Raw genomic sequence first — 24,898 nt, forward strand, 5'->3', positions numbered from 1 at the left:
CTACTGTTTAGTTTCTGAGGTGCTTCACGTCCTGCAGGCCTGTTTCCGATAAGGTCGGTGCATGATGGTTGGTGCATGGTGGGTGATGAACAGATTCGTCGATGGATGGCAGTGTTTCATTTATGTGATCTTTGTTGTCCAATTGTGTAGTCGTGTGTTCGGGAATGACGGCGCCGTTTCACGTAAAGGGGCTTATTTGTTGCTCATTTGTTGGGATCGTATTCTATCGTTTATTAACCTGCACATAAGTTTGGCCTACTTTAATTTTCGAGGTATCAGAGTCGGAACAGTGCTTTTCTGCAGGACGTTAGATTGGGAGAAGGTCTGATTCTGGCAGGTGTAAAGGGTGTTTTTTCTTTAAATTTTGGTCCATCAATCATGTTCTCTGAAAAGTAAGATACTTGGGTTTTTCTGAAGAATGCCGAGGTTTTTATACAGCAAAAGGACGTACTTGCATCGAACCTGTCAAACGGCGGCACTGTACATACTACAACTGCACCTGCATCAGCAGTGTGTATCGTCTTTTGCATGTGATAATGACCCTCATCGCCCATCTCATCGCGGCTCATCCGATTCGGAAGTGGCTGCAAATTAGTTGATATTCGAAATTTCAAATTTTTGACTTAACTATTTATACATAAATACACACTTTGTGCTCAAGTGAACATGTCGCGGAACCGTTGTGGGACATCGAACTTCGCGAGTCGAAGTTCGAAAAATTCCACTTTCGAGGTCTTTGGACGGTCACATAATTCCTTCAAATCGCTAGTAGTATTGATTTTCTTGCTTTCATGCTTTTCACATTTAACGTCACCAAACACCTTAAATAATTCGGTCCAGTTCCAATCATCCTTGATATCGTTGTAGGATCTAGTTGGGCCCTTGATGATTCTCTCAACAGTGTAACCTTCGTTGTTCAAAAGGAAAATTTCAGGTGCCTTGATATCATATCTGATGTATGAAGACAATTCTTGTACCGTCATCTGTGCGGATCCATCTCCCTGAACCAAGATCACTCTTCTCTCGGTTCCCAAATCCTTCTCGGCACGAGAAGCACCCAATGTGGCTGGAAGAGCATAACCGATAGACCCATAGAACTGTTGAGAATAGTACTCAACTCCTTTTGGGAACACAAGGTCTGGAGTGGCAAACAAAAAGCTGCAAGTTTCAACCACCAAAATGTCGTTAGGACGAAGGTATTGATTGAAGAAGTCTACCAATTTGTTCTGTGTGATCACTTCGGATGGAACTGGATCATTCAAAGAGAGTTGAACAATAGGCTTTTTGGCTGGGATGTTACTCAGAGTGTGGTCGTTATAAAGGAACTTGTTAGCATCGACGGTCTTGTCAAGTCTCTTGATCAAATCTCCAATCGAGAAAGCCCTTTCGCCGGTTTTAAAATTCTTGATCATGATGTACTCTTCGTCGATGTAAACATAGTCGGGATGAATCTTGATCACGTCCTTGATTTGAGAGTAGTCTTGAGAATAGTTTCCACTGTTCTGTTCATTATCAAGGAATCCCATGACTAGCAAAGTGTCAGTGTCTTTTTCAATGCTAGCAACTACACTCTTGTCACCAGTCATGTTTCCAGCATAGACTCCAACGAAGTTAGGCAAGGTCTCATCAATGTTACGAGCCATGGAAGCATTGAACAACTTGACAAAGTCATTGGGCAATTTGTCCACAAAACTTCTGAAAGGAGCCTCAACTCTGGAACGTGTCATGAAAGCGTCGCCAACAACAGAGGGTTTTTGACTGTGGTACAATTTATTTAAGATTCTCGAGGAGACCTGCTCCAACAAGACAGGGTCTCTCAATTCACCCAAATCGAGAGGAACAGTCAATCTGCTCTTGGGGACTCTAATGTCGGGAATGTCACTAGGAACGAAGAGGTACCCGGGTCTGCTTTCTTGCAAAATAGTGCAAATAACTTTGTCAATCTTCTCCAAGTTGGCAGTGACATTGGTGTCCAAGGACTCAGAAGCTACTGAAATGTCCTCAATGCACTTCTTATAAACGTGATGGTTTGGAGAAAGCAAGGGGTGTTTATTTTGAACCAAATGGTGGATGTTGTGAATGTTGCCTGGAGTTGCAACATCTGCCTTGGCCATCGCCTTAACACCGGAGGTTCCAACAATGTGCAACACGGGAGCGAACTCAGCAAAAGCGCCGGCAATTCCGTTGATAGCAGAGAGTTCTCCAACACCGAAAGTGGTGATGAGCACACTCAAGCCCTTGATGACCTTGGCGTAACCATCAGCGGCATAGGCGGCATTGAGTTCATTGCAAATACCGATGAACTCGACCTCGTTGACGAGTGAGTCGCTGTACAAGTGCTCCAACAAGTTCAAGTTGAAATCGCCCGGGATTCCAAAAACACTGCGAAGCTTGGGGTTTGCTTGGAGAATTCTGATGAAGAGAAACTCTCCAAGAGGCAACAGGTCGTTGCTTGAAATGTTCAGGAGGTTTTCCTCCGAGCCGGGTCTTGTGATAACAGGAGCCATGGTATGATTATTTGACGGTGATGATTTCTGATGAAAAATAGTCAAATTCGGAGATTCACTGATCATTTTATATTTTACGGATTGCTGGGTTTTGTCGTTTGCCGGCTATTTGTGGTCGCGGCTAGGCTCGGATAGCGGCGGCAACTGGCGGCCTTTCGCGGCAAACACAGGATAGTCGCGGTATTGGTACGGGGCCGCATACACTATGGACCCTAGCCGTGAACTAAGCACGGAACCTAGAAAATGCCGGCTACTGATAACATTTCAGAGGCAACGACGGGCAAAAAAAATTTTTCATACTCAATTGGTTCCACGGGCTGCCCCTTGACAATCTCTTTTGGTTCTGGATTGGCTTTCCGCAGTGTGACACATATTTACGACTGAGACAACCGTTAGACTTGCATCCAGCGTTTGGGGTGCGGCAACCATCAGGACTTATTCTGTCATTTAGACGGTCAGGTATAGGTTGTATGCCCGGCTCGAAGTTCTGCTAAAATTGCCGTGTTTTTGTTAACGCTGAATCTTCATGCAAGATTGTTGCTCTATTTTTATCGTTGATATTGTGATGGGTATTGCGGCAAGAGACGGCAATTAGTAGAGCGAAGTGGAAGCATGAAACGGTTCGAGAATACCAATTGAGACTTTTATTAACTTCATTGAGATTAAGCAATTTGGAGTAGTTTTTTTGGAGCCAACTACAAAAATATGAGTAGTCTATTTCAGTTTTTAATTTTTGATTGGTCTTGGCAATACCCTCTTAATGTGCCAATGTCAGTAGTGACCTCCTAAATTACACGAAAAAACACACCAAAACCCATTTTTTTTTGTCAAGAATTCTTCAGTTGCCCAAAATTGATTTCCAAAACACTTTTTCATTCCCGCCAATGGTTGCATTCGATATTACTTCCCTACCACCGATACCCACTCAAACCGTACACACCAAACGAAAAAAAAAAGAAATCAATTAAAATATAATTTCACAATTCAAACACCCACCTCTCCCCATCTTCCGACCCCATCCATCCCCATCTTTTCTTATCGCACATCCTCGCTTCCCTCCCCTACCCACTACTAGTCGCATCATGTGAAGCAGTCCTAGTGTAGTAGCAAAGTCCCCCACCAAAATGCAATACGTGGGTCAATTTGGAGGCTACGTATACAACCAGTGGAACTCGCTCAACCCGGCAACGCTCTCGGGCGCAATTGACATTCTCGTCATCGAGCAGCCCGACGGCACGCTTCAATGTTCGCCCTGGCACGTTCGGTTCGGTGTGTTCCAAATTCTAAAGCCGCTGGACAAGAAAATCGACGTGTATGTTAATGACACCAAGACGGACTTGCCCATGAAACTCGGCGAGGGCGGCGAGGCCTTTTTCGTGTTCGAAACGGACTCCAACGACCTCTCTCTGTCCGTAGTCACCTCTCCAGTGATCAGTGCCGCCAGTTCTCCACAGATGAGTCCCTCTTCGGGGACGCTGGACATGCGCAGCGAGCCGGAAGATCTTGACTTGAATCTGAATTCTCCAAAGGGCAAAGACGACATCGAGAGCAAGATCCGCTTGTCAAACTCTCCTCCACCTTCGCAACGGCCAGGCTCGCCAGGGTCGCCCAGAAGCGAGGCGCTGCGCTTGACATTCGAGAAGGTCAAGAAGTTGACCAAGAAGCTCAACATTCCATCCAAGATCGACGTCAATGGCGATGTCATCCTAGATATGGATGGATACAAGCCCAGTGCCGAAAAGAACATCGCTCTGTCCGATAAAATGGTCCACGACATCTTTTTGAAGGAAATGTATAGCTCATTGGAGGGCTCCGACTTGGGCGCGTCCGATGAGGGCAAGCCTGGCTTCACAGAGTATGATTTGCTTCAAAGCGTCATTAAGAAGGACTCCGATGGTAGAATTCGGATCATCAACAAGGAACCCGAACTTGAGATGATGGACGAGGCTCTCGATTCCCAAGACCTCACTTTTGCTCCTGAAGCCGAGGATAATGGTGATGCTCTTCCCAACAGCGATCCCTCCAAGGATAAGGTTTACATCAAAACTTTGAGACTCACGTCTTTGCAATTGGCAAATATGAAACTACAGTATGGCCGCAATCGTTTGAGATTCCAACTTTCTCATGGAACATCCCAGATTGAATCGGATCTTTATCTCTGGAAGTCAACCACACCCATTGTCATTTCGGACATTGACGGAACCATCACCAAGTCCGACGCTCTTGGACATGTGCTTAATATGTTTGGTAAAGATTGGACTCATCCTGGTGTGGCAAATTTGTTCCAGGATATCAATAAGAATGGATACAATGTGCTTTACTTGACTGCCAGATCTGCTGGCCAGGCTGACACCACAAGGCAATACTTGGATAGTATCAATCAAGATGGCATGAGGTTACCGAAAGGTCCTGTGATTTTGAGTCCAGATCGAACTATGGCAGCTCTAAAACGAGAAATCATTTTGAAGAAACCTGAGGTGTTCAAAATGGCATGCCTTCGTGATATCAAGAGCCTTTTTTTCCAAAACCAAGGAAAGGATGATGATGAAGATGAAGAAGACGATAGAACCCCGTTCTATGCTGGGTTTGGAAACAGAATCACAGATGCCATCAGTTACAGAAGTGTGAAGATTCCATCGCACAGAATCTTTACCATCAATCCCAATGGCGAAGTGCATATGGAGTTGCTAGAGTTAGCAGGATATCGATCGACATATTTACGTATTGGAGAATTGGTTGACCAATTCTTTCCTCCACTCAAGTACATCACAGACTTCAACGGATATTGGGACCAGAATCAATTAGATGACTATATGAGCAAAAAAGGATCCCAAGATGATGGGGATGAAAGTGTTTCGAGGCCATTGGTTTGCCCAGGCTCCCCCAGAAGCATCAACTCTACAGAGCATGTGTTCCGTGCTGACGAGAAGTACACTGATTTGAACTACTGGCGCGAGAACATGGACTACCTCAGCGATTTGAGTGACATTGAGGACGACGATAGTACTGAGCCAAAGTCGACACCTGGCTCACCCAAACTGCCAGGGCGTTCTGTCGCAAGCTCTCCCAAATTTCCAGCTTCAAGAGCACGCGAGTCAAGTCCTCCAGGAATGTCACTCAAATCGGATCGCCTAAGTTCATCCACATTTTCATCTCCTCTCAAGTCATTCATGGCTCGCAGCAATTACACAAACCCTGCTCCTAAGCCCATGAAGTCTAATATTCAAATTGGCCAAGAGGCAGACTCCGCAAATGCAACATTCGATGATGACGACGAGTATTTCACGGATGACTATGATGACGACGAGCCCGAAAACTATGATCAAGTATTAGATGATGATGAAGAGGATGAAGACGACGACGATGATGAAGACGGAGATGAAGAGGAAGATTACGACTACACAAGTGATGATGACCTGGAAGACCCTGAAATTGATGATGAGGATGCAGAAGAAGATTTAGACGAAGAAGAGGATATCGACTTCGAAGAGCAAATACCAACTGAGGCGTTGCCCGAGAGTGCTAAGCATCAAAATGACGAGGGCAAACCGACAATCACGACAGCCAACGAGATGCTTAAGAATATGAAAATTGAGTAGTCAAGGAATAGAGATCGATGCATTTTACGAAAAGATCAAGCAATAAATCGGAAGCCTAGGAGTTACAATTAATAAACAAAAGGAAATATAATTGACAATGTAGCACATTATGTACATTGAAACTTGGTGTAATATTCTGATCTCAGATGAAGAATTGAAAAGCTACTCTAAGTTCAGCTTTGATATTTGAAAAGGTTGCTTAGAACCGAGTGTACAATGAGACTTAGGGGATTCCGGATCCTAATGGATGTCTTGGTTTTGAGAGGAGCCACTTTCTGAAACTCCAAATTCAGAAAAAGTGGCTTCAGAATAATAGTCATGAGGGAATTTTGAAGGCACTTCTACAGAGCGGGCCACAAATATGCAAGGAGTGTATTGTTAAATGCTATGAGAGACTAGTTGCTAATGGATTTTCCAGTCAGTGTTCCAAGAAAGATGAGAATCTATTCGTCATCGTCATCATCACTAGATAATCCATCTTCGCTATCTTCCGCAGCACTATCGAGTTCACCATCTTCCATGTCTTCATCATTATCGTCATCATCTTCCTCATCGCTGTGACTTCCGCTTTCATCTTCATCATCGTCATCTTCACTGGTCGGATTGACCTCTCTCCATTCGATGTAGTTTTCCTTGATGATCTTCTTACAGTTGGGCAAAACCATTGGGTCAAAAGGAAAGTAGGCTTCGAGATCCAAGAATTCTTGTTTATGTCTGAAATTACCATAAGATGTTGGCAAGTTCAAATTGCCTTGAGTCATTCTTTCTCTCTTGTTGTGCTCAATGATAGAGTAGCAGTAACAGACATTCAATTTCGTGGCAAGTTTGGCGAAGATGAACACAACGGTCTCATCACAATACTTCAAAGGATTGAATTTTGCAATGATTGCCCTTTGGAAAAACTTGTCCAAGGTGCATTCCCATTGGCTGTCACCGGCCCTAAGATCCTCCACCGAGCGAGTAAGGTCTTGATGCCTGAAACAGAAAATGTATAACAAGGCTTGGAATGCAGCATAAAACAACTTGAATCTCTCCATACCACCAGCAGATGAAGAGGTCGAGTGTGTTATGTCATGAACTTCCAGCTCACGTTCGTCGATGTACTTGGTGATCCAGCCGATCAAGTAACTAACAATGAACACAACCTGGTGCTTTGTGAGGTTTTTTGCTCTTGCAATGTATGACGATAAGTATTGCATGGCCTTGAGTCTTTTTTCGACAATTTCCAATGGGTTGAAGGCAATGTCGATGAGAAGAACCAAGAAAGAGTCAGCCAACTCAGGCTGGTATTGAGACACACGAAACAACAAGAACTGAATGGACTTGGTGAAATGTGTAGGTAAGATGTGTGATTTGAATAATGAAGTGAGGGTGTTGAAAAGATCGACACCATTTCCGGAGCTCAACTCCTCGGAAGTGAAAGAGTAGGAGGTTGCCTTGATGAGCAACTCCATGATCGAGTCGAGCTTGTAAACCAATTTACGGATATTCTTGGTGGATGAAACAGTATAGACCTCCTCGACCATTTGGTCATCTTCGTCGTCATCTCCCTCAGCAAGGTCATCATCTATCTCGTCGTCGGAGCCATCGATAAGACTCTCTATGCAATCGTCATCCAAGTCATCCAACTCGTTCTGGAGCTCGACGTCAAGCTTGATGCAACATTCGACCACCATCTGCCATATGTTGAACTGCAAGTCAGGACAGTATCTGATTATGCTAAGGGTGTTGCGCACGAAGTTGGTCAACTCCTTTGCGGAACTGGACAAATGATGAGGAAAGTTTTTGACGAGAAGCTGTGGAATAGAATTGACACTGGTGGGGAAGTATGCTACAAAGGACTGGAGCACTTTGTGATGAGGGAACGACTCATCGTGGACATTACAGAAGCCACGAATGAGCTTTTTTAACACATCGTGCAAATACTTGGGTAGAGAGGAAACAAGCACGCTCAAGAAGTTGGAGTATGTCTGCAAAAACTCGGCATATCCAGCCTGGTCTGCGAGCGATGAGTGGATCCAGTCGTAGCCCAAGATAGCAGAGATGAGCGCCGCCAGTGGGGCATTATCGAGTTTAGAAATGTTTACGGTTAAATTTTTTAAAACAATCACGAAGTTGGCCAACGAGATACTATCCTTGTGCGAGCGCGGCAAGTTGATCTTCGTTGTGAGCGAGTTGATCTGAAGAGAGTCGTTCTGCAATGTTAGTAAGCCGAATCAAGAGCACCAAAAGCTTCGCGCGAAGAGACTAAGTCGTGACAAACCGGACAGGTGACAAAGCAGAGAATGGCTAGGAAAGTTTCATAGGCAAACGGATCTGACATACCTTTTCCATGGACTCCATGGCGGACTTGACAAAAAGACTATACATTTTCTCGGAAAAAGCGTCGGACTCGGGGTTGGACCGGAGCCTCTTTTCATCGGGGACGTTTTCGGTCAGAATGGCTCGTTTCCGACTCAACGGGTCATGCACTGACATTATCATTTCAAAAGAAGAGTAGGTGATGAGATAGATTTTTGGCTGACTGCAGGAGAGATGTGAAATGCGGATGGCTGCAAAAAGAGGGGGAGAGCGATGAGGATTGTGCTGATGGGGAATTTTTTAGATCGGAATGTGGACGGGAAGAATTGGCGGTTTTTGGAACTGGTTTTTGTGCGAGGTATTATTTGGCAACGATTTTGGTGGTGTTGTGGCTTGCCCTGTTTTCGAGCAGATACGCCACAGTATGGGGCTTGTTTCAGAGAGATGTGCTAAACGAGGTTAGGTAATTATTCAAAAATTAATAAAAGTTCTTGTCCTTTTCTGACAAAGATTCAAATGTAGTTTGCATATTTTTTTATTTTTTTATTATGGGAGTTTGATTCCCGATTTGCGCGCAAAAGGCGGTGTTATTGTTTCATCTTTCGGTAAGTGATAAGCTTTCCTAGTAGGGCACCTCGTCACACGAGCACTAAATAACCAACCATCATATTGAAATACAATTTGGGGATCTTTCGTGGCAATTATTTTTAAGAGCGTTTTGTGAGTGAGTGTTTTCTAGAAAATTTAAAACATTTAGATGTATTTGATACTACCTTGTTACTTCATGACCAAAGCTTGTGGATCACATGGGACTGGGTTGAACTATCTGGTTCTAGAAGTAGATGAATTTGGCGCTTAATAACTGAAAGTTGTTTGCTGGTTCAAAAAGATCAATATGTGAGATAGCACCGTGTGATTCTAATGAATGTCGAAAGAGAAGCAATGTGTGGAATAGAGAGAGAAAAAAATTCTAACATTGAAATTTGAACATAATCTCAAATAATTTCTTTCGTCGCTCATCGAATCAATCCTTTTGCTGGTCAATTTTCGCCCTACTTTTACTTATCTTATCACACACTGATACCCCAATTTGGCCCATTTCACATACCCTAAACTCCCCAATGCCAATAATACTAAGGGCTACACCCTGCATTCATATCGTAGACCATCAAGCAAGGACAGCACTGCCGAAGTATGGGATTTTGCTCGGAAAGCGGCCAGCCTGTAACCTCATTTTGAGCGAGGCATTCGATCTCAAAGAAAGGAATGGCTCACCGGACTTTGAGTTCCTAAGAAAGAAGCTTGAGCTTTTACTGAAGGTGTCCGGCCAGCTCTCTATGGTTGGTGTTTATTCAACAGAGGCCGCTGACGTTCCAGATCGGTCCTTTTTTGAGCAGTTCTCCAACAATGGATTTCCGATTCCGGAACTCTTCTTGAAGGCGTCAGACATTGAGAACATACAGTGCTTCTCTGTTCAAACCGGCGAGCAATTGCAGCTTCTGTTTGCACCCGGCGATGCCGAGTCTGTGGCAGTATCTACCATACAAAACCACCCCAACTATACCCAAGAGGAACAAGAGCTTTCACAAAAAAATGAAGAGATCTTGGTACTGTCTTTAGCGCAATTGCAAAACAGAGTGCAGAAGATTCTTCAAGAAGGCTCGAAAGGACCGGAACATGATCGGGTTCTCGTGCACTTAGCCCAGTTATTAACAAACTACAAGAGCCTGACCTCAGAGGACAATCTCCAATTAACTACTTCCCATCTATGTTTACTTATTGCACAGCTAAGTGCCGTCAACTTTGCCTCCTCGCAAATTAACAGACGCATCACAGGCTTGAGCAAAACTCGGTAGGTGTTCTAATACAAGAATGTATCATTGCGACGCAATGGCTACGTTTCCCAACTCTAATTTATTTCCCTCAGTCTGGCTTTGGTACCACTTGATGATCTCATCTTTTTGCTCGTCGCTGGGCACCAATCTATCGAATATCTCGTTCTTTGCTTTTTTGGATCTCATGAAAGTGCCTGCCTTTTCGGATCCAAACTTCTTGGCAAGTTTCAGATAAAACAATCCGCATGCGTTGCACAAGGTCCGAGAGCCTTCTGGCCCTCTTCGCCATTCCGGTGTGCTTTCCAGCAGACAGTGGGTGCAGATTGTGTTGGCCTTTTTCTTGCGGCCTCTTTTCTTGGGAATCTTCATCAACACACTTGAGTCACGTTTAATGGATACAATAGGCTCTGGACTTCTCTGTTTGATTGGGTTATGTCTTGGAGAGCTTCCACACGATGACATTGATGGCGGTGTTACATGAGCTACATAATTGGGTGATTGGGAAGGTTGATTCGGCGGGAAAAAGGGTGGGCTGTGAGTGGCCGAATTAAGCAGCAGTGAGTATATCGGAGAAACATACCCTTGCGGTTGGAATCTATGTGGCTGCGGTGCACCTCCTTGTACTGGATGAGGTTGCGGTCTATTGCCAGGGTATTGGGAATACTGATATGGAACGGCAGAATCCACAGACCGCCTATGTGGATATCCATTATAGCATTCTTGAGAGCATTGAAGACTGCTAATTAATTCGCTGAAACCTGGAAGGACGACTGCGCCATTGGTTCTACTTGCCTGGACCACAGTGTTCGTGTGTGTACGCCATTGCCCAGAGTTTTGTTCATGCGCGGCGACAGCTGCAAGAAGTGGTAGCTGCAACTGCCAGGAATGTTGATTCATGCTTTGGAAACAATTTTGAAAATTATTAGGGTTGATTTCGAGTGACTTGCTGTGGGATATATGAACCAAAAGTGTTCTGTCCTCTGGCAGAACAATTGATTCTCGCAAACTAATGCTCGAGCCGAGTCGAGCAACAATACCGGCCCAACAAATTTTATGAAAGGGGGATTCGCAAATTTTACTTCATTCATCGTGTTTGCTCTGTCACTTGTGCGAATCTTATCTGGTTCAACCTTCCCGATCTACAGCATGAATGACAACACCTACTTGATACAGCAGCCTCAGGTTTAATGCTAAGCGATAACGATAGGGACACAGAACTTGGATTGCTGAATGTCTTGACTAATATAGGAGCAGGAGCTACCAAATGAGAACAGAACATTGACACGAGGATAAATATAGGAAACAATGGCTCAGACATCGTTAGACTATTGCTGAACTAGAATTCAATTTTTGGGATCAATTGAAATTATGTAATTCTCCCCTATATTTTACACGATACAAGCAAGTAAAGGCAATGGGCCCCGTTTTGGCAAATGAGAGATTTTATCAAGGCCCCAAAGCTACATTACAACATTTATCATTTTTTGAACATTTTTCAATGCAAGATGTGACCGCCTCCCGTTCGTAAATACCACAATTGAGATTCAATCGCCAGTGTTTCAGAATCACATACAGTAATACACTCCGAGCAGATTTGACGACAGAAGCCAGCAATGTATCCCATATCAATTCAATTAGAATGAAATAACAAAAAAGAATCAAGTCCTTTCTTCGCAAATCCTAATATTCCACCAATCGTGTCTTTATTCAAATCATAGGCCCGGAAATTAGTTCCTCTACCTGCAGAACATGGGCGCCCACTCAAACTGATCAGGAAAGATTCGGGCTGTATGCACACCCGGCTGTTTCATCTTGACATCTGAAACTCGAATGTGAGTACTTTACCATTCATCTTTCTTGTGACAGAACACACGCTCATTTATTCGGAGAAATTTGCGACCAGATTGAAAAATACAGCCTGTAAATCTTTCCGATCACTTTTCCGAGATTATTTGTTGCAACTGGATCTGCGAATCCTGGGTTTCTGTGTATTCGATCCAAACCCAAGTTCCACTGCGTATCTTTGGAAAATTGATTTCAAAAAGACGGCCTGCAATTCATTTGCACAGTAAGTAAATCTATTCAGGATCTGCTCTATATCGCTTGGGCCAATACCATCGCTTCACTCCGATTTCATATCTGAAACATCGCTGGTGATCTGAAACATTCTTAAATCAGCCAGCCCTGAAACGCACACCCCAGAGCAGATGACGAACGACAAGGAAGCCAAGACGGACGAGGTGGTCTCCACCACCGAAGCGGTGCGTTTGGTGGAGGATATGCGCTTCTTTTTGCTCACTGCGCCGGCCAATTGGCTTGGGAACCAGATCATCCGAAGATACTGCTTGAACAACGAAGAGGGCTACGTCAGCTGCGTGAGATGGAACGGGCTCTTTTTCATCACCGGCACGGATATCGTGAGATGTATCATGTACAAATTCCACCACTTCGGCCGGACCATCACCGATCGGAAGAAGTTCGAGGAGGGCGTCTTCCTGGACCTTAGAAACTTGCGCGTTGGGAATGACTCGGTGTTGGAGAACCCAAAGCTGGAGTTCTTGGACTTTTTGCACAAGAACAAGTGTATCCGGACTCAAAAGAAGCAGAAGGTCTTCTTTTGGTTCAACGTCGCCCATGACAAGTTGATGGCGGACGCGTTGGAGAGAGACATCAAGCGTGAACGTCAAAACCAACTAGCCGTTTCAGTCGCCCTGAGAGAACCTGCGCTTTCGTTCAACTACAAGGCGGGCAGTTCTCAGTCGCTTGAGGAGCAATTGACTGCCCACTTGGCGCAGGCGAAATTCAGAGCTCCTCCTTTGAGTGCACTGAGCCTTCCAAGCACCGCCTCTTCCGAAAGCACACACTACGACCAAGTCGGAAGCCGTCCTAACACTCCCTTGGAGTCGAAAGACCGCAAGCGCTCTCCAGAGACCTCGCCAGAAGTGCCTGTTGTCAAGAAACTTCGCCGCGATATCAACGAAGACGACTTTCCCTTGGATTACATTGACAGAGAGGTGCCGTACCCTTCTGCTGGCCAGGACATACTTTACCCTCCTTTCTTTGGCCCCTCTCCTGGCTACTTCCACCACGGTGCGTTCCCACCTCTACAAAGCAGTCCTGTCAATATCATTAGAAATGATGATTATATTCTTGAGCAGTCACCCTTGCCGAAGTATCCCGCCGTGCCAATACACATGTTGGTACCTAGACTGGCTTCCGACAACAACCAATCCTTCCCGATATTGCCTCCCTTGAGTGCCATTCCTGGGATCTGGTCCAGCTATGGGTCTCATTTGCCCTTGCTGGCAACAGACGGCAGGATGATGTTTGGAGCCACTCCGATACCTTTGTCAGCTTCGTCCCAGATGCCTTGCACGTTCGACAATTACTACCAGGATTCAAACGGGAAAACGATCAGTCTTCCTCAAATCAAAGATCCGGAGCACGATGCGCGCGGTTTGTCGTTACCTAAAATCGACTCTGGCGACAAATCAGTCAAAACAGAGGTTCCTGGAAAGAAATCAATTCCCACGCCTGAATCTACTCAACAAGCAAGCGAGACCTGAAAAGACGAATCTGTCCGCTAATCTTTTGACTCTGCCAGCAGCTGGTTCTGCTTGAGCAGAGGAAAGCGTTTCAGGAGCCAAAATAGCAACTTCCTCTACATACCTTAGTCTCTCTTTCACAAATCGTGGGTCTAGTCAAAAAAAATTCATTTCTGCTCTGCCCCATCTCCGAATTACAAGTCTGATGTGCTTATGATTCCGGAATCTCTTGATCTCATGTACATGTCAAGTATGCCTCTTTACAAAGAGGAAAAATCCTTGAGGGAAAATTAATACAATAATAAATATACATCATTCTATACTCGTGGAGACACATCATCTTTTCCATAAAATTCAACGAGGCTCCGCTCAGAGCTTGACAAGCCCTGTATTACGCTGGTCATACTATGGTATGTGTCACTATGATCAACAGAACTCGTCTCGGTCGATTTTGCAAGCATAGCAGATGCCTTTACAAAAGCACCATAGGTTTTATAGACCATCTTTCTGATGCGAGATGATTCATGCGCCAAGTATTGATGAAGTGCACTATCCATGGCCAGAATTAGTTCGTGATTGATGATTAAAAGGAATGGTTTGGCCTTCAGGAGCCGGTGCAATGAGTCAACAAGGAAATATAGGAGCTCTTCTTGAATCTGGGAACGGCTTTCAAGTGTCCCAAAAATTACCGCGAACAAGTCCAAACTTGGATACATTCCACACATCATTTCTTCGAAGACCTCCGAGAGAGCCAGCTCAATGAGATTCATCTTCTCTAAATGTTTTGGCAGAATGATCTCCAATAATGCAGACCATACACGGGGCAAATTCATTGAATGACGACAAACCAATAATTGCTTTAAAATCATCAATGCAGTGAGTTTTTCGGAGGTTTCAAAACTGAGATAAAGCCACAATGAATCTTCAACTTCCAACAATTGCGAAGAATGTGCTGCATCGTCATATTGTGCATCTTGTAGGTTTTTGAGGATCTGCGCAAGCTGGCCAGAGGTAATGCAGCCCTTAGATAGGTCTTGACAAATCGAATCAAGACCGCTTTCATCTGTACTGTCATTTGTCATAGATAAACGTGCGATCAGAAAGTTAAACCAATTGAGGTCTGTGTACTTGTAATCTTTCGCTTTCTGAGGTGACCCGCCTTTGGGGTCCTCGTAAATCTGAATCGGACGGCTCTTTGTGGACATGCAATTCAAAGGGTCTACTTTTTCGATAAACGATTCAATAGAATTCGAGAAGTTTGATAGTTTCACTTGAGCAAAGTCATCCACCAAATCCTTCGCAGGATCAGAATTGAGTTTAGCCACGAAGTCGGATTTAAGACCTTGAGAATCAGATTTCGCAAAAATATTCTGGAATGAACGCTGATGTGTTGTTGGATGAGGTAAGCTCGGAACGCTAGTCGTTCTGTCAAAATGCTCTGGTTCTACCTCTTCCTCATTTTGCACATTAACGAAATCGTTCCGAAATTGATTTTTTGACTTCCCATTGGAAGGCTCTATATCATCAATTTCGTGATTGTTTCCTTGATGTTCATTGAGTGACCCCGTCAGTATACTATGAGAGCTAGGAGCCAGTGAAGAAGATGTTGGTGCCTTTGCCGGAAATAGCATTGTGAAGTCAGATGGGTGCTTTAATGGAGATAAGGAATTTGACATCCCCGGAGCAATAAGGGTAAACTCGGACGGATTGAGTGCTGATGCATCTTCAAAAGCTGATTTGTATTCCGTTTCAAGGCCAAGTAGACTCTTTATAGCACTTCGATTCTGCTGCGTAGTTTTATTCAACTGCGCCATGAAATCGGCTTCATTTGACTCATACACGTTCTTTAAAAGTTCTTTGTATGAGTCGATGATATCTGTTTGGTAGACGATAGGAACTAAGTTCAATAAAGTACTCACAATTGCTGTAAGACTGTGTGGTTCTGTGAGTCGAGAATCCATAATTCGAAGCAAACAATGCATCAGAGTGGCTAGAATTAAGCTTTTTGACTTGATGAGCTGCATGACCAAGGTTTTGTTGCTGCGAATTGCATCCATGTCACAGATGTTAATCAAAAGAGAGTTTATTGATCCTAAGATCTCATCACTCTTCAAAATACCCGAGATGAGCAGCCAGCACTCATCACGATTTGTCGTAGTAACGAAGCACGTTCGAACAAATTCCTCAGGCCCAAGAATGTCCGCAAGTCCTGCTGCTTCAAGTTTGGTTGATAAAAGCGTTTCGAAGCATTGGGGATGAGATACAGAAACGCTTAGTATTTGGGCCTTGAGGTCATTTGGCAACAACATTTGGGTCAACAAGACAGACTTCAATTGATCGACACCACTCTGAATCTGCTTGAATCCCTTTGAGGAAAGTAGTGTTTTGATGGTATCAAGGTTGACATGTTCTGGCTCTTTCTGAGCAAGATGGCCATTTGCTGTCTCTGGTACAGATGCTCTTAAATCCAGATTTGGCTGCGAAACAGCTAAAGCCATCATTTGCAGCGAGAACAGCTGCCTAAGATTGCCGTTTTGAGAGGTCAATGATGAACTATCCCGAGATGCTTGTATAGACAGTTTCAAATCGTGTTCGTGACCATTTTGGCGATTGTGAATTCCTTGAAACCTAAGGAAATCGGATGTAGCTCTGCTGCTTGACCTTTCGTCTTGCAGCTGAGAGACATGTTGTGATATGTCGTCGGTGGATTGGTTCGGGGTGTTGAATAATGGTGTATGTCCATTTCGGGAACTGCTTCTAGAAATAGATTGTCGCCCTCTCAATTCTTTGTTTTTTGCCATAATGGCCTCCTTGATAGATGGTCTTGATTTGCGAGGTGGTACCATCGAAGGTGTTTGGCCACAATGTTTCGGGCGAGACCTTTCCAAAGCTTTGATTGTGTTGGAGTCCAAACGACTCAATAGATTAGAAGCAGCGTCAACAGCAAAAACGTAGTACCTCCAGAAAGCATCCTTTGCAGCCAGACGAACTTGCACATTCGGATCTGGCAATAACTTGAAAAGCACGCTTTCGATAATTTCACAGCTCGGAGGAACTGGCCAAGTTTTGTGGCTCCTAATCATGTAGATTTGCAGCCAGAACGCGGAGTAGGCTCTCACGTTTGCGCTTTTCTCCCGCGCAGATAATTGTATTTTCTGCGCCAATTTGTTTGAGAGAAACGTGTTGGCATAAATTGCGGATATGACGATGTGTGCGTTGGAGCTTGTGAGATGCTTGGTGTTTGAGCAAAGCTTGAGAAGGGTCGGCCAAAATAAGTCCAACAATGCTCCGAAGTCCTGCTTCAAGAACATAACCAACTCCTTCACAAACTGGCATGCATTCAAACACAAACTGGTGCGGAGAGACATGAGTCCTTTGCAAATTGCGTCTGCGGATTGCTTTAGATTGAGCTGCAAAGCATCCGGAAACAGAGTTCGAGAGTTACCGCGGAATACTGCCCGCAATGTGGATATTGATTTCTCTCGCGCAATCCAGTTCTTCTCAGTCTCCTTACCTTCAAAACAGGGCATACAGCTGGCGAAGGCGCCGTTGAGCTCCTCTTCATTCTCCATATTCAAGGGCTCAACATTGTCCTCCAAAGAGTACCCGACAAGAGACGATAGTAAGACATCTAGATCTGTATTTGCCTCAGGAGCAGGTTTTATAGGCTCATTCGGAGTTTGACTGACGAACTTTTTCTCTGGTAAAACCTGTATTTTCTTACCTTCAGTGCGTTCAGGAAGGGTTGAAGACGTCAGAACGGGCTTCACGGGCACGCGAGGCAGTTCCCTCTTACTCTCATACTCACGCAGAAGAAGCGAATCGGTGCCTATGATGGAGGTTCGCAATGCAGCATCTACGTTTAAAGCCTCGAGCACCTTCTGTAGCTCAAACCTATGGAGGCGATTGTGTTTAAGATCGAAATAGTTGGCAAAGAGAATTTTTACGTTGGAGATGAGCATGGCGTCTTCCGGAGAGCGCGCCAACACGCGAGCGAGCGGCTCGAAAAACGCATGGAGATCCAAGTTGGCGTTGATCAGCAAAAGCGTGTTCAACCACACCACCGACTCGTTGGCCAAAAGCAGGCTGCCGTTCTTCAACCCGATCTCCGCAACGGCGCGTTCCGTTTTCCGCGGCGAACTGAGCCAGTACGCCTCCAACGCCCGCCGCGCAGACATCTTCACGGAGCTTCGGGCATCGGCTATCTTGGGCACCACTAGCGGTAGCACCACCGCACTCACATCCGAGAGAATGGTGCCGATTTTATCCTGGATGCTGACGCGCTTGACCAAGTGACACACCAGACTGAACGCGAGCAATTGGAGCTCGGGATCCAGAAGATTCATGGATACGGCTAGTGCCTCGAAGTATCGGGGCACCGACGCTAGTTCTACGTTATCTTTTTTCACGTGCGTTTTGAACAGGAGGAGGACGTCACGGCGAGACTCTTTTTTTCCGGAAAGAATGGCTCGGTGGAACGCATCGCCGGAGAGAGCCATCGTTTTGATTAGTTTACGGTTTGTGATTTAAGCGGTAAAGGGCGGGAAAAGGCGGGGAAAAAGGGGGAAAGGGTGAGAATAGGGATGTGGAGATGTGGTTTATGGGGAAGAGACGCTAATTAGTGGGCTGCGTCGTTTTGTGCCGCCGGCTGAAGATGTAGTATTCTCTTGATCTGAAGTGTAAACAGTAGGATGTTATGTGTAGGTTTAGACAGGGTCCTGGTAAAGTTGCAGCTAATAGTAAGAAAAAGGTTTTAATTACTTAGAATGAATGGAAACGACATTTTGTTTTTATCGTAGAAGTAGAGCATATGCAATGTTTCGGCCTTGTATCGTATGTATTGTATCATTATAGTTTGTAAAGCGAAGAAAGATGAGTGACTGTAGATGAGTGACTGTAGATGAGTGACTGTAGATGAGTGACTGTAGATGAGTGACTGTAGAAAACGGGACATAAGCTACTCCTTGGAAACGGCCCAAATAAGCCCCAAAAATGCAACCAGCACAGCCATGATGATCTGCGACTCCTTCTTCGAGACCTGGTGCAAGGCAGTAGACTCGTAGCCCTTGTTCGAGATGGGAATCCGCAAGATCTCATGGTCGTCCACCGGCAATTGTCCCTCTTGCATGCGTGTGCTTTTGACCGTGGAGAGAAGCAGCTCGTTTTTGTCGCGCACGGTGACCTCTTGCACATTTCCAAAGAAGTCGGTAAGTCTGACGGTAGCAGGGTCTCTGCCGTAGAGATCGGTGCGGATGCCCGGATGCGAGTGCACGTTCTCGAACGTGTACTCCTCAAAGAGCTTGTCGATGGTAGTCTGCGAGTTCTTGTCGATCTTCTCGAGGAACTCTAGCGTGTAGTACGTAAAACGATCAATGACAGCCACACCAACATCCATGTCGGAATGGTGCGAGTACGAGCTCTCGTCGAGTCTGGAAGAGCCCACGCAGAGAATGTTGGGCGAATATATCCGCAGGTACATGGTGTTGGCCTGGCAAGTATCGATCATGAAGAAGATCTCCTTGTACCGCTTCTTCTCGTGCATCTGCTGGAACGTGTCGGCCAAGTCGTACGCGCCAATCTCCTCCGCATCCTGGAACTTCAAGAACTCGTTGCCGCCGTGCCCGGTCAAGTAGATGAACACATTGGAGTTCTCGTCTGTGAGTAGCCGCTTGCTCCGGGGCTGATTCTCGTCCCAGCGGTCCGTAAGCAACCGCACAAAGTTCTCGACGGTCACCTCGTAGCCGCGGTAGTCGACCTCGATGTCGTCTCCGTAGAGATCGATCGCCTGGTCCATGTTGTTGAAGATTGTTCCTGGGAAGGCGTTTCTGGGGTTGCAGGCGATGTCGTCCGCCATCATAAGGATGATCTGCGAGTCGGGAACACCGAGCCGTTTCACCGTACGGTACAAGCTGAGCGTGTTGGCCATGTGTCTGTAGTTAAACCAGAACCTTGACGTCGACACAAGAACGGCCCAATTGTTGGTGTGGCCGGAGGTGCTGAGCTGTTTTTCCGGCGATATGGCCTCGGCGGCTTCTAGAGCGTAGACCGAGGATATTATGGCCCATAATAGCCATGGGATGTTGAGTTTCATGGCGTTGTGGGTAGAGTGTGTAAGCAAGTAGGTGGTCTGGGGTATAGGTACACAAACGCGAATTTTTCGATCCGGGTCGGGAAAAGAAGGAAGAATTAGAATTGAATTTTATTCTTTAAGAACATGGTTTGGGTTGGGATTTTATTGGGTACGAACCGAGTTACTTCTTGTGTGTGTTCAGAGGGGCTCTCAACATGGTAGATACATAAAGGAAGAAAACGGGGATGGCGACTTGGAATTTTGGTGCGGGACATCAATTATGGATCACTAATCCCAACGGATTTGGGTTTCTCCAAGTTCCGATTTCTCGCTTAATGCTCTCTCATTGAACTCTTGCGTTCCCGCCTCTTTCTCTCCTTCCTTGATTTTATTTTTTTCGGCATCGATCAATTTCTTAAGGGTTTTGTAAACGAACCAGCAATCCATGGAGTAGTCAGATGCCACGATCAACTCGTCTACCTGCCGTTGAGTCAAGGTCTCTAACAGCTTTTCGAAGTGGGATACCGCGCCGGCCCCAAAGACACCCTTGACTTTTCCCTTGTATTTTTTAAAGAGGAGGTCTTGCTGCTTGATTGTGGCCGGTGAACTCAATCTTTTGAACTTTTGCGAGCGCCCATTGCTTTGCGACACAATACCTAGTAAGTAGGGCAATTTGCCGGTATTGATAAGCAGTTTTGTTTGACGCTGGCATTTAAAGTTGCTCGCAAGAAGCTGTTGCCTGCTGGCATTCTCGACCAAATACAATGAGCATGTATCAGATTCGTTTTCGTCCGTGTTTTCCACGACCCAGATTCTCCTAACGGTGCTTGCTTGGGCGCCCCAAACATCCCGTTCCAATCTGACCCAGTTGTTGTTGTAGTCCTCATAAAAGAGCTTGCTCAAGATCTTCAGAGCATTAGTTGGAGTCTCCTGAAGTTTGAGGAAGTCTGCGAACCCTCCTCTTTTTTCTAACTTGATCTGCCAGTTAGCTTCACGATTAGATCTCTGTAGAATATTTTGGATAGCCTTCTCACGCTCGATTGCAGCCTCAAGCTCAGCTTCCTGATCATACTCTTTTTTCTCTTCTTCCAAGTCCTTGAAAGTTTTCTTGTTCACGTTGTGCGTAGCTGGTAGTCCGAATAGAATAGGCACAGACAGGATCCCAAGACTGGTAGCATCTGCCATGTCAATGATATGGCAATGTTCTTTTCCATGATGAAGTCTGAGACCACGGCCAATCATTTGGGTGAGCAACGGTCTGGACTTGGTGGGCCGCGCCAAGATAAGAGAATCAATGTTCGGGATGTCGGTGCCCTCAGTGAACACCAAAACATTACACAAAACGTCGATTTTGCCCGACTTGAAATCTTCTAAAATCTCTCGCCTTTCATGTTTCACGGTCTCGCCACTGACATACTGGGCATTGACGCCTTGAGCTTGGAGCACTCCACAGAGCGTCTTACAGTGCTCCACAGACACACAGAAAATGAGCGTGGACTTGAGCTGGAGCTTTTTTCTGATTCTTTTATATGCAAAGGCTAGCTGGAGATTGACGTCTTCGGTATTGACACAAGTATCGAGTTCTGTCTGTTTGTAGTCGCCCGCGACTACCGACACAGCATTGAGGTTCATTGCAAGCTTGATTGACAGGAAACGCGCGTCACACAATTCATTTTGCTCGATCATAGTTAGCAAGTTACGCTCATAGACTATCTCTTCAAATACATTCCCCAAAGACTGTCCATCTGCCCTCTCCAAAGTAGCTGTGAAGCCCACCACTTTCGTGTCCAGCGACGGTTCCAAGGCGCCAAAATGGCCCAAGATCTTCGTCCACGAGGAGGCAGTCGCATGGTGGCACTCGTCCAATACAATAGCCTTAAACTGGGCGGGATCGTACCAATTAAGCCTGGTTAGTCTCACCAATGTGGGCACGGATCCGACAATGATATCGGCCTCGGGCGACGGTTTTTGTCGTTGCATATCTATATCTACACAGAGAGTTGGATTTACGCGCCGAAGCGTCTGTGCTATCTGTCTCACAAGCTCCTCTTTATGTGCCAAAACTAAAGTCTTTGATCTCTGTTGAGAGGGAGACTGTATCTTCGGGATAAGGTGTGACATGACGACTGTCTTACCGCCTCCTGTAGCCAAAACAACGGCTGGTCGATTTACCCCGTTTTTAAACGCATCGAGAACTTTGTTCACCGCATCTAGTTGGTAATCTCGTAGCAGAATGGGTTTCTGCACAGCAATTGAGTACCAGCGACGAAACATTAAGGATATTTTGAGTGTGAACTAGATGAATTTCTTATTTTGGAGTATTTTTGATTCGATCCCATGGAGCGAACGTGAATTTAAGATATTCTATGTTTAAAAACCGGTGCTTTATATGAAGGATAGATTGAATAATGAAGTAGCTTGGATAAAAGCTGGAGCATCACACATAAGGCATTTTTTACTTATTTAATTGAAAAGTTTTGGGACTTTTTCATTATAGATTGTTCTATTTGCTAAGAGTTGTCTGTAATCTAGTAGCACATTTAGTGTTGACAACTATATTTGATTCGCTCGAACAACTCAACTTCTATAAATATCCACTCTCGTTCTCTTGTACACATTGTGGTAGTACAAATCCGAGTTCTCCACTTTTTCGACATTGTCGGGTGCATTGGCATCAGGACCTTGAATGTTAAGCACAACATAACTGCCCTCTGTGCGGTCTGCATCTCTATGCGGCCTAATAAACTGTCCCGGGTTGACGACAATAACTCCCTTGATCACCTTGGCAAAATATTTGAGCTCGGAAGGAATAATCATGACGTCGGGGAGTGAGTCTCCAAGCTCAGAGAGCCCCATGTATGGTACTTCAAGACACGAGCCTCCAACCTCGATTTCACTTAGTTCCTCGCTCATCATACCGTCGTATAATGCGGAATTTGATTGATCATTGCTTGTCTTAATGGATCCGGGAAATATTGGATAGTATCGTCTCTGATCGAAAATATGGTTGGCAATTCGCTCGAACCTGTTGGAAGAAATCGAGCTGTCCTCGGCAGAAGACTTGTAGATATCTTTGAGATCTCTAAAAACGTCCAAATTTGAAGTTCCAAACATGACTTCATTGATCGAGAAAGCACTTGGGTTAGGAAAGCACTTGAAATTCTTAGGTAGACCAAGCTTCTTTCTGTCCAACGGAGATTGTGGATACGACGCATGCTTGCAAACAGCATCTCGGAGAGAGGGCATCAAAATGACCTGTATCAGTGAGTCAATCTGTTTCAATATGGGTGTCACCATGGCTCTGAATACGTCGTCGAGGTTCTTGGGTTGTTGGTTTGCAGTCAATCCCGAAACCTCGATGTCGCCCACCTGCACCGATTTGTTGGCCAAATCCACAAAAGGGCCAAAAAGAATCGCAACTTGGGGCTTGATGACGTCGTTCAATTTGGTAACGAGAGACTCGAGCTTGGTATAGTCGCAAGTAATCAGATTCGAGAAAGGACCGGCCGCCACGAAAACTTTGGAGCCAAGATCCGAATCAGCAGATTCGGTGAGCTCGGCGAGCGAGGAGACAGGAGCTCCGAGAGAAGGCAATGATAACACCTCGTGGACGACGAACGCACGGCCGGTTGGATTGCGGCCTTTCAAGCCCACAATCTGACCGGGAAAGAAACTAAACTCTTTCAAGTTTGACAAGTCCAAGGGAAGACGTTGACCAATGCCACCGAACCGCGAGGTCTCCAAGAACAACGACTTGTCATTCAACGACAGCGCGGGCATGGAGTCATAGAGCGGCGAGTCGGGCACAATACGGCCGCAGCAAATAATATCGAGCTGCGAGCTCATGCATGGGTTTCCAAGCAGAATGTCACTGTTTTTGTAGATCTCCAGGAGCTGCAGACTCACAGCATCGATCTGCTCATCGAGCACATCGGCACTCTCCAACAACTTCATCGCCATGGTACGGAAGCGGAACTTCTCCGGGTCGAAATTGGCAGCAATCTGCACCGACAGAGCCAATTCTCCCACCTCTACAGACGGATTCAAAGACTCAACTACAGTATCTGACTCGGCCAGAGCCATTGCACGGGGACTCAGAGGCACCTCTGCCTTCGAGGGGGATGACCACGGCTCACTACTGGGAACATCGTTTCTACGCTTCAACCGAGGACTGGGATCTACCGTCTGCGGACTGGACGAAAAGTCGAATCCTTGTGCCTTTCTTTTGTTGCCTGCAAGGTCCCGGACCTTCTTCAACGCCGGAGTTCGCTTGTTGTGAGCATACGTTAGGGAACTCTGTAGGTGATGCTGGAATCTGTCGAGATTTGGCGCGCTGAGGTCCATATCGCCGTCTCCTTGAGTTACAACGAAGGACTCCCATTGGACGTATACATCGTTGTTTGTGAGGTTGAAGAGGTCCTTGATGAGCAAAAGTTTGCCGAGGGTGATCTCGTCCAGCAGACCAAACTTTGTGCGGAACCAATCCTTCGTGGCGGTGTCTATTTCTGTGGGCATGGTGAGACGTGTTGGTTGGTACGCGTTAGGTAAATAGATGAGTAGGTGAAGAGTGCGCGTGTGGAGTGAGCGATGAGGGAGATGAGGGAGATGAGGGCGATGGGGGCGATGAGGGAGATGATCTGGAACCGCTGAAATGGTTGGAATTATTTCTGTGTTGTTTTGTGGTTTTGGAGATCCTTCTGTTTCTCTTGCTCGTGCTACTGTTGCCAAATTGGGTCTGTTTCGTTGCTCCTCTAAGCTGTGCTATTGCGAATATGGCAGCAAAACCAAAAGGAGCGCCTATTGGAAAGTTACATAAACTCGAAGTATTTTCCTTTCTGAAAAATTTGCCTCAATTGGGACAATTCTGGTCCATATGAAACGTTCTGGCTCTGGAACAACCAGTAAGCAATCCCTCTTTACACCACCATACCATCAATAAACATTCGCCATGCAATATAATATATACGAGCCTTCAAAGCATTCGAAACGGGGCGCCCTGCCGCCAATCCGAATCACACAACATTCTTTTATCAATACCGGT

At 45.6% G+C, this 24,898-nt stretch overlaps 10 protein-coding genes across 10 annotated transcripts; 3 read left to right on the plus strand and 7 right to left on the minus strand.

Moving 5' to 3' along the window:
* Window positions 1-656: 656 nt before the first annotated feature.
* PUMCH_002537 (uncharacterized protein) lies at window positions 657-2,573 on the minus strand (the record flags this gene model as incomplete). The annotated part of the gene is made up of 1 exon (XM_063021544.1): window positions 657-2,573. One exon carries the CDS (start codon window positions 2,571-2,573, stop codon window positions 657-659), a length of 1,917 nt encoding a protein of 638 aa, XP_062877614.1.
* A 1,058-nt stretch (window positions 2,574-3,631) lies between these two features.
* Window positions 3,632-6,106, plus strand: PUMCH_002538 (uncharacterized protein; the record flags this gene model as incomplete). The annotated part of the gene is made up of 1 exon (XM_063021545.1): window positions 3,632-6,106. One exon carries the CDS (start codon window positions 3,632-3,634, stop codon window positions 6,104-6,106), a length of 2,475 nt encoding a protein of 824 aa, XP_062877615.1.
* Window positions 6,107-6,549: 443 nt separating this feature from the next.
* PUMCH_002539 (uncharacterized protein) lies at window positions 6,550-7,782 on the minus strand (the record flags this gene model as incomplete). The annotated part of the gene is made up of 1 exon (XM_063021546.1): window positions 6,550-7,782. One exon carries the CDS (start codon window positions 7,780-7,782, stop codon window positions 6,550-6,552), a length of 1,233 nt encoding a protein of 410 aa, XP_062877616.1.
* Window positions 7,783-9,528: 1,746 nt separating this feature from the next.
* PUMCH_002540 (uncharacterized protein) lies at window positions 9,529-10,263 on the plus strand (the record flags this gene model as incomplete). The annotated part of the gene is made up of 1 exon (XM_063021547.1): window positions 9,529-10,263. One exon carries the CDS (start codon window positions 9,529-9,531, stop codon window positions 10,261-10,263), a length of 735 nt encoding a protein of 244 aa, XP_062877617.1.
* A 21-nt stretch (window positions 10,264-10,284) lies between these two features.
* On the minus strand, window positions 10,285-11,139 carry PUMCH_002541 (uncharacterized protein; the record flags this gene model as incomplete). Its single annotated transcript, XM_063021548.1, has 1 exon — window positions 10,285-11,139. The coding sequence occupies one exon, from the start codon at window positions 11,137-11,139 to the stop codon at window positions 10,285-10,287; it is 855 nt and encodes a 284-aa protein (XP_062877618.1).
* Window positions 11,140-12,449: 1,310 nt separating this feature from the next.
* On the plus strand, window positions 12,450-13,808 carry PUMCH_002542 (uncharacterized protein; the record flags this gene model as incomplete). The annotated part of the gene is made up of 1 exon (XM_063021549.1): window positions 12,450-13,808. The coding sequence occupies one exon, from the start codon at window positions 12,450-12,452 to the stop codon at window positions 13,806-13,808; it is 1,359 nt and encodes a 452-aa protein (XP_062877619.1).
* A 296-nt stretch (window positions 13,809-14,104) lies between these two features.
* PUMCH_002543 (uncharacterized protein) lies at window positions 14,105-18,286 on the minus strand (the record flags this gene model as incomplete). Its single annotated transcript, XM_063021550.1, has 1 exon — window positions 14,105-18,286. One exon carries the CDS (start codon window positions 18,284-18,286, stop codon window positions 14,105-14,107), a length of 4,182 nt encoding a protein of 1,393 aa, XP_062877620.1.
* A 458-nt stretch (window positions 18,287-18,744) lies between these two features.
* Window positions 18,745-19,878, minus strand: PUMCH_002544 (uncharacterized protein; the record flags this gene model as incomplete). The annotated part of the gene is made up of 1 exon (XM_063021551.1): window positions 18,745-19,878. One exon carries the CDS (start codon window positions 19,876-19,878, stop codon window positions 18,745-18,747), a length of 1,134 nt encoding a protein of 377 aa, XP_062877621.1.
* Window positions 19,879-20,145: 267 nt separating this feature from the next.
* On the minus strand, window positions 20,146-22,131 carry PUMCH_002545 (uncharacterized protein; the record flags this gene model as incomplete). The annotated part of the gene is made up of 1 exon (XM_063021552.1): window positions 20,146-22,131. The coding sequence occupies one exon, from the start codon at window positions 22,129-22,131 to the stop codon at window positions 20,146-20,148; it is 1,986 nt and encodes a 661-aa protein (XP_062877622.1).
* Window positions 22,132-22,434: 303 nt separating this feature from the next.
* On the minus strand, window positions 22,435-24,372 carry PUMCH_002546 (uncharacterized protein; the record flags this gene model as incomplete). Its single annotated transcript, XM_063021553.1, has 1 exon — window positions 22,435-24,372. The coding sequence occupies one exon, from the start codon at window positions 24,370-24,372 to the stop codon at window positions 22,435-22,437; it is 1,938 nt and encodes a 645-aa protein (XP_062877623.1).
* Between the last annotated feature and the right edge of the window lie 526 nt (window positions 24,373-24,898).

This window comes from Australozyma saopauloensis, chromosome 3, assembly GCF_035610405.1.
Source record: "Australozyma saopauloensis chromosome 3, complete sequence".
NCBI lineage: Eukaryota > Fungi > Ascomycota > Pichiomycetes > Serinales > Metschnikowiaceae > Australozyma > Australozyma saopauloensis.